This window comes from Micropterus dolomieu, linkage group LG17 (genome assembly GCF_021292245.1).
Source record: "Micropterus dolomieu isolate WLL.071019.BEF.003 ecotype Adirondacks linkage group LG17, ASM2129224v1, whole genome shotgun sequence".
NCBI lineage: Eukaryota > Metazoa > Chordata > Actinopteri > Centrarchiformes > Centrarchidae > Micropterus > Micropterus dolomieu.
Window position 1 is genome coordinate 15,253,476 of NC_060166.1, and position 8,318 is coordinate 15,261,793.

The following is an 8,318-nucleotide window of genomic DNA, read 5'->3' on the forward strand; positions in this document are numbered from 1 at the left end:
AAAAAAAAAAAGAAGCAAACATCAATTTACAGGTTATCACATTCATATAATGTATACCGTTAAAACACTAACAAATGAGTTCCTCCAAGTGTCATCCTCAAAGGTCAAAATCCAGATGGAAGAGATGGGTATTAAGACAAGTTTTAAAATCAGACATTGAGGAAGCCGGTCTAATGGTAAGAGGAAGGGCATTCCACAATTTCGGAGCTGCCATCGCAAAAGTACGGTCCCCTTTAAGTTTGCCACGGGTTTTAGGCACTCTCAGGAGAAAGATGAAGCAGCTCAGATAAATAAGGGGGGGCAAGGCCATTCAAGGATTTAAAAGTCAGTAAAAGAAGTTTAAAATCGATCCTAAATTGAATGGGTAGTCAATGGAGTGAGCGTAGAACTGGGGAGATGTGTTCATATTTACGTGTTCACATTAGAAGACGAGCTGCAGCGTTTTGCACCATCTGGAGACGGGCGAGAGATGATCCATTCATCCCATCGAAAAGTGCATTGCAGTAATCTAGTCTAGTAGTCACAAAGGCGCGTATAACTGTCTCAAAATTATGCTTAGAAAGAATCGGTTTCAGCTTAGCCAGCTGTCTTAATTGAAAGAAACTAGATTTAACCACTAACCCAACGTGTTTATCCAGTTTCATATTGGCATCAATTTTGACTCCTAGGTCAGTGACGGTTGGTGTGACATACTGAGCTAGGGGGCCTAGATCGAGGTGAGGAGGGGAGCGAGTCCCAGAGGTGCCGTTAAAAACCATCACCTCCGTTTTGTTTTCATTAAAACTTAAGAAGTTGAGAGCCATCCAAGCCTTTATGTCCTCTAGACATGCAAACAATGGTCTGAGAGTGTCATCCTTACTCAAAGGTACATAGATCTGGCTGTCATCTGCATAACAATGGAAAGAGATTCCATGTTTCCTAAGTATTGAGCCAAGTGGGAGGAGAAAAAGGGAAAAGAGAAGAGGGCCTAGAATTGAGCCTTGCAGGATGCCACAGGAGAGGTGTGCCGTGGTAGACACAGTCACCACAGTTGACACCGAATGTCTTACTTTTCAAGTAGGATTAAAACCATTTTAGGGCTATGCCTGTAATGCCCACCCATCGCTCTAAACGACAGACCAGAATTTCATGGTCCACAATGTCAAAGGCAGCTGTTTAATCCAGAAGCACAAGGACCGCACATTCACTAGCGTCTGTTGCTAAAAATATATTGTTAAAAACTTTTACGAGAGCAGTTTCAAGACAAGTGTGAAGTCACTGTGTGTATGAATTAAGTGTGACTTAAGTCCGAGTCTCAAACTTGAGTCCCCATCTCTGATGTCCACTGAAGGAAACTTCCTGGTGAACTAAAAAGACACAAGTCATGTTGTGTCGTGATTTAAGCCAAAGTGATTTTTCTCAACCTGGCAACCCAAAGGTCGCTTGTATTAACTTGTTATATGAACATATCTCTGTCTATACATTTATTGACCATAACTAAAGCCACAATTTCTAATTAATGAATGTTTTATAAATGGATTTCAGACAGTGGTACCAAACAACCTAAGAATCTACTACCACACTAGCGGCTCTAAGAGGCTGTAATTAGGCACATTGGTGTTTTGAGCTTTTTTAGCATAGTTTGCCATCTTAATCAAACTTGCTAGCATGCTAACATTTGCTAATTAGCACTAAAAGTCCAGCTGAGGCTGATGGGAATGTTATTAGTTTTGCAGGTATTTTGTTATAAATCGTGATATAGTTTAAAAAATCAGGAAATCAGCAAGTTATTACCATTCTTCTCGATCTTTCATAGCAATCCATTCTACACATGTTGAGATATTTTACTAAAAACAACAACTGTCACCGTCATGTTGGTACTAGAAGTCAAAGGACAACAAAAGTCAGTGGGATTCATCCACTGTTGAGAGGGGATCATCAATGTCTGCATGACAATCCATCAATTAGCTGTTGAAATATTTCAGTCTTGACCAAAGTGGTGGACCCACTAACAGATTGTCATTACCATCCCTAGAGTCATGCTGCTAGCAGGCTAAAAACCTCATAGTTTGTGTTTGTTCAAGTTTTGTTAATTATAAATATATTCACACGAATGTTGTATTTCTGTATTCTATCTGTAGGATATACGCAGGATGATTAAATGGCAATTTCTTTTGTCCTTTTTCAGGACTCTTCTCTTCTAGTGCACTCATCGGAAAATGTTTCCCTTAATGCCCGCAATGTAAATGGTGATGTCACAGGGAGGATATCTGTGGGTAAGAGCCTGAAAGAGGACACATGTGCACACAGAGAGACACATACAGCACTCATGCATAACAAAGTATCCCATTGATGTATGAGGGCAATAGTAAAGTCATTCATGCGCTTATCCTGCAGCTATTTCTCATCCAACATTAACAGTGACAAGAAGCCATCTTTCCATGTATAATCTCTTAGATTTCCATTTAAAATCCATTAAATGCAACACTCCTCTCTCTATCTTGGCTTCTGGATCTTTCTATATTACACAGAGGGCCCAAGCCCTGTGGAGGATCATATTTGTGCGTCTTTTCTGGTTCACCAATGGCTGCGTTTGGGTATTTTGTCATAATTAAAAGGCCAACAAATGACCCAACTAATTGCCGTGCTCCACAGTGCTGTTATGTGTCCTTCATCGTTAAGCCATAACAAAGCATGGCCTGCATCCTCTCGGCCCTCTGTGAATAAAAGTATAATGCTCGTTAGAGAAGATTACATGCTGGTTCACAGTTGTAGGTGCTGAAGTGGGTTAAATATCTCACTGACCACTGATTTGCCTCACACAGCGGTGTGAACACTGATGTAGTAAAGGGTCCAGTGAAACAACCTTACGATACCTTTCAGTTTGAGAAATGATAGGCTCTTATTTTCCTCCTTCTCTAAGCACTGCTGATTTGAAGAGTTTATCAGGAAAACACAGTTTGATTTTGATGATTGTCATATTTTCATGTAATATTGCCAAACCCCACAGGTATTCTTGCTGTTGTTGTTTTTGTCGTTGCAGGTCCAAAAGAAGCTCAGGGACATGCTCGAAATCTGCTCATTAACTCCCACAATGACAACATGCTGTTCACTGCAGATGGCGACCAGGCTGTGATTGGACCCGACAAACTACGAGTCACAGGTATACCAACGTCTGCCACCTGCTGTTTCCTTGGAAATACTGCACACCTCTTGGCGAAAATGTTTTTCATATTTGGAAAAACATAATATTGACAACAGATGTGAACTCAACAGGAGCAATTTGGTTTGATGGCAGATATCTGTGTAACAATCCGGCAACCAAGGACAAAGACAGACGCAGTCAGTTTCATAATCATTCATGTCATGGATATCTCTAAAGTACACCTACTTGTCAAGAGCTCTGATATCTAAACCTGAACGTGCATTAATACCATGTAGGTGAGATCCTTCGCATTAATAGAAAATTCTAATCTAGTATTTTTATCTTTAGTTTTGATTTTACAAAATAAATATCTCACCTCAGTATCACATTATCAGTATCTCATGCTACACAAAAAAGGGTAAAATATTACATTATCGGGCTGAACGACCCCCCCCTTGTCTTTTCTGTCCTGCTTCACCTCACTGTCTCTATGTCCAGTGTGTGTATTGATTGCAGTGTGGGTCACTGACCACACACTGGGATGGCTGATTAATGTTGAAGGGAGTGTCAGCTGATAGCTTCATAATGCCTGGGGTCATCCACAGAGAGAAGGGCGCAGCAGCAGAGGAGCTGTTTGGTAAAATCCCTGAAACAAAAAAGCTTCTGTACTCACTGTGAGTCGAGTGGTTACTGTACATCCACCACAGTTGGATCCATATTTCTGCATAGGATGTTGGGGGTTTTGGAACCAATTTCCAGTGTGTGTCTCCCATAATCTGTTATCTAGTATTGCCTGCTTTACATAAGTCAAAGTGAGCAGACAGTCTACTTTCTTTTGAAAAACACATTGAAGCAACATTTTGCAACATGACAGTCTACAGCCATGATAGCAACTCTGTGAGACTGTAGTTAGGCACAGCAGCGCTTTGTGCTAAATACTAATGTCAAAATATTAACATGTTCACAATGATGATGCTGATGCTAAGCAGGTATAATGTTTAACATCTTAGTTTAGCATGTTAGCATAATAACGTTTTCTAATTAGCACAAATGCTAGAAGCTCTAAGTAAAATCAGGGGGTCAGTATTCATCCTCTGGGGACCACGATTGTCTCCTAAGCCTGATCTATGTACAAGCTTTTGAGATATTTCATTCTGGTGAACATGAAAGTAAACTGAATGTCCGTGGGCAAGTCATTTAACGTTACCTGACCACAAAAATCGTGGTGGGAACAGCTGGAATAGTGTTGTGTGGCGGGGTCCAGGCCACTTTGGTTCCCATTTACAGAGCCAGGGCTGTGTACAAACAATGTTTTTTTTTTTTCAGAGCACACACAAAACGAACTTCTACGGAGCGTGAGGAGATATTCACTGAATTTGACAAAAACACGTGTATTGGATTAGAATCCCTTACCCCACCTTTAAATGTGCACAAATGTGGCAGTTTCTAATAGCTAATTAGATGCTTGTTTTAAGTAGTTGTTAATATTTTGTAGCCCATATTTTAGTTTATTTTGACTGCTATAACAGATGATGATTTGGAAATTACAGAAACCCTGTATTTCAGTGGCGAGCCGAACAGGTTGTCGATTAAGAGTGTTGTATTAAAGCTGTAGGCCACCACGTGAAAAATACGTTTTGTACTGTGCAGGGTGTTTCAGGGGAAAACAAGTGTACAAAACCTAGATTACAAAAAAAAAGGCTGCTGTATTAAAAATGTTACGCTCACGGTTATAGTATCAGTCTCTCAGACTGACGTGTATTCTGTGACACGTATGAATGTGGGCGTCTCTTTCTCCATCAGGTCCTGAAGGAGCACTGTTCCAGCACTCAGTGGAGGTGCCCCTGCTGAGATCTGAACTTTTCAAAGACCTGAGGTAAGCATTTCAGCCATTGTATGGGTCACATTATTGGATAACACATTGAGTCCAACAAGTCTTGTGGAAGTATCAGGAAGATATTCAGAACATTTGATTGGGCCATGGCCTTGGAGTAAACAAATTTGCATGACATTCATTAAAAAATACCTCTAATTTCCCCTGTTATGTAAAATAAAACTAAAGAGGATCAGATTTTTCGATTAAACAGATTTGTGTTGTGTTTAATAAAAATGTTTTGCTTTAGGTTGGAGTCTCCTACTCGCTCTCTCAGTATGGATGCACCAAAAGGAGTTCATATCAAAGCGCTGGCTGGCAACATTGAAGTTGCTTCCAACATGGATGTTATTCTGCAATCTGGTATAGGACTGGTAAGAAAAAAACATTTTCCACTACCTCAAGTCTGCTAAACATCATCTTCAGGTCTGTTTTTTCTTTTGATTACCAAGGGGATATACACAGTATGTTTTTTAGCAACATGCTGCTTCACACTTCTGTAATTTCTCACAGTCGCACCTGGGAGATTTTCATCCAGAGGAGCCTCACTCAAGTGAAGTTTGACAGTAGCTCTGCTTTTTCCATTTATTGGACGTTTTGGTACAAAATGCTTTACAGAGTGCCTTGAGAGAGCTCAACTTTAGTTCTACATTACTACCTTTATTTAGTTGTAAGAAAAAAGTAATGTATATCTATATATTGTGGTTGTAAAGGTAAGGTACCCAGAGTGAGAATTATACTATACATTTATATCTTGGGATACAAGCAGAGTTAACCAAATCTGAACATTTTTATAAAGCCAAATAGGAGCACTGAGATCTGTAAACTATAACGAGTTCATTGCCTTTTGAACTTCAAAAACATTTGTTTGGACTCTGTAGGTCTGTTGTGGTGTAGTGGTTAGCAGTTTCCATGTTACTGTTTCGAGTGAGTTTTGGTGATTGATTCTGGCTGAATTAGGGCTGTGTAATTCTTGTGGTGCAGCTAACTGGCTGAACTAGATCAAGCATTTCTATCACCAGTACTTATTTTACCTTTTTGAATTAATTCTCAGTGCATTTATATGACAACTTAGTTACAGGCCATAAAACACTTCCATCCATCTTTTTTTTGTAATGGGGAAGGAAACTGAACTTGTCCTGGATAATTGTGAACTTTATTTGAATATTCACTTCCTGTGGTTTTCAGTGTTTTTTTGCCACAGGAATATTGACTTTGTATCACATCTATTTATATCTTCCTTATGGATCAGCGCACTCGTTAGACACTCACTGGACATCCATCTATCTGTCACCACACCGTGTGCCATAATGTGTGTGTATGCACTCGCCTTAAGTGGAAACTAAGACTGAAGCAGAGTGAGATTTCTTTGTTGATTCATTGCAACTCTGTTGTTCTCCTTTATATTGTCCTTGCTCTCCTCGCTGTCTGCAGTTGGTGCTGGATGCTGAGACAGTGCGCATGCCAAGCCTGCCCCTGAGCAAGGAAGGTGTTTCTGGGTATGCTCAGGGTCTCTATGAGGTCTGTGTCTGTCCCAGCGGCAAACTCTTCCTGTCCAAGGCTGGGGTCACCTCCACTTGCAGCGAGAATCAGGAGTGCTAGAAAGACTGACAAGGTAATCGATTTTCCATCTCTCGGTAGATGCATCTTCTGGGAGGCACCTAGCACAACTGTTTATATCTGGCTAGTTTTTTGTATCTTTATACAACAGTAGATCTATGATGACCTTAGTGCTAACATCCCACAGGCACATCAAGGCCTGTAAAAATACAAATGCCTGCTGGCGTACATGTTGGAGATGTCATGAAATGCATCCTTTTAGTTGCATTTATGACCTTCTAACCATTCAGCTAAAACAAATTGGCACTCAGTTTCAAATATATCTGCATCAGAGCTTTGTGGAGAATTTTTACACACACAGTATTGTGGCTGGGCAATGAGGAGCTGGCAACAGCTTACATCCTATGCAATATTATCTTGTGGTGCAATAAATAAAATTGACACATACCAAGGACTTGGAATAATCAAAAATAAATATCTCAAAAGCTGACAGAATGTAAATGGAAATATTTATTTAGGTTAACCCTTAAGCCCTTCTGGCTCCAAGCCCTTGGTATGTAGGTTTTTGTCTTGGTGTTTAGCATGGGGGGGAGGGGATTTGAGAAATGTTGGTATATATTTTTACATTGTCTTGGTCACTTCAGAGATCTTTTTTTTTCTTTCTTTTTTTAAACTCAAACCCAGATACAACACTAGACAACAGCCTTGTTTCTTATTTTGTTTACTGCTTTATAGGGTTGAGCTTAAAATACCATGTCCTTATAGTACCATGAAGTGTTAGTGTATCACATGTCTGTTTTTTCAATTTATAAGATTATGTTTGGCCTGTGTTATTTTAAGCCCTGCATTCGCATGTAATTATGCATTAGCTATTAGACAGACATTACCTTTGACCACAGCAACAGACAAGCAAAAACCAAACAGGTCTAATAAAGGTAGTGTAGCTGTGGGTAGTTTGATTGGAAAAATAGTGGGATTCAGTTTTGTTTTTTCCTTTTGGGTCAAATATGCCTTGATTTTTTTGTTTTCTTTTTACACAATATGCATGACAGGTATTTGACAAGATTTGCCTCTGTTATAAGAATTAAGGTTCTCAGTTCACTATGACAAAACAGGCTATTTTTTAAAAAATTGTGTGTTTACATTGAGCATTAGCATCAATATATCTGCAAGACTGTTTTTAGCATAATTAACATCATATTGTGTTTTGTTATTATTGTCTGTCTTAATAAATAGTTAATTTGCAGTTCTCAACTACGTTCTGGCATATTTTGATAGTGTGTAATATGTATTTATTAACTTTGTATGTTGAATAAACTTTGTGGTATTCTTCTATGATGTCTGTCAAAGCTATTCATTCTTATATATTTCTTTTTCTGAAGACTGGTCTTACGTTTTTTTCTAATCAAATATTATGGACACAAAAGCCCCAGGGGACTGGCAGTATTTCCACTGTTTATTGTGTTTAGCTGTGCACAAAAGCTGTAATGTAGAGATGGATACAGTTTAAATTTCCTAACCAGATTTAATGGCTCTGTGATGCACTCTAGTGGAAATGCTCTGCAGTACCACCATGATGCACAAAACAGATGTTCTGACCATCAACACAAATTAATCGTTACACCACCAAGCCAACGGAGCAAACTTTCTGATGTTATTCAGTAAGTCCCAATGGTTTGTGCCAGTATCAGATCTTACTATCTGATATTCCAATATGATTTTTATTTTTACATGTCTTAATTTACTTTTTAAACAACATAA

The 8,318-nt window shown here is 39.1% G+C and overlaps 1 protein-coding gene across 1 annotated transcript in view; it reads left to right on the plus strand.

Moving 5' to 3' along the window:
- sgcg (sarcoglycan, gamma) overlaps nucleotides 1-7,892 on the plus strand; it is a 16,983-nt gene extending 9,091 nt beyond the window's left edge. The window contains exons 6-10 of the mRNA XM_046074647.1: nucleotides 2,168-2,255; nucleotides 3,023-3,142; nucleotides 4,928-5,000; nucleotides 5,248-5,371; nucleotides 6,432-7,892. Of these exons, the coding sequence (XP_045930603.1) occupies nucleotides 2,168-2,255; nucleotides 3,023-3,142; nucleotides 4,928-5,000; nucleotides 5,248-5,371; nucleotides 6,432-6,599 (573 nt within the window). The 3' untranslated portion in view covers nucleotides 6,600-7,892. The remainder of the gene's footprint in view (nucleotides 1-2,167; nucleotides 2,256-3,022; nucleotides 3,143-4,927; nucleotides 5,001-5,247; nucleotides 5,372-6,431) is intronic.
- The last annotated feature ends 426 nt before the right edge of the window (nucleotides 7,893-8,318 follow it).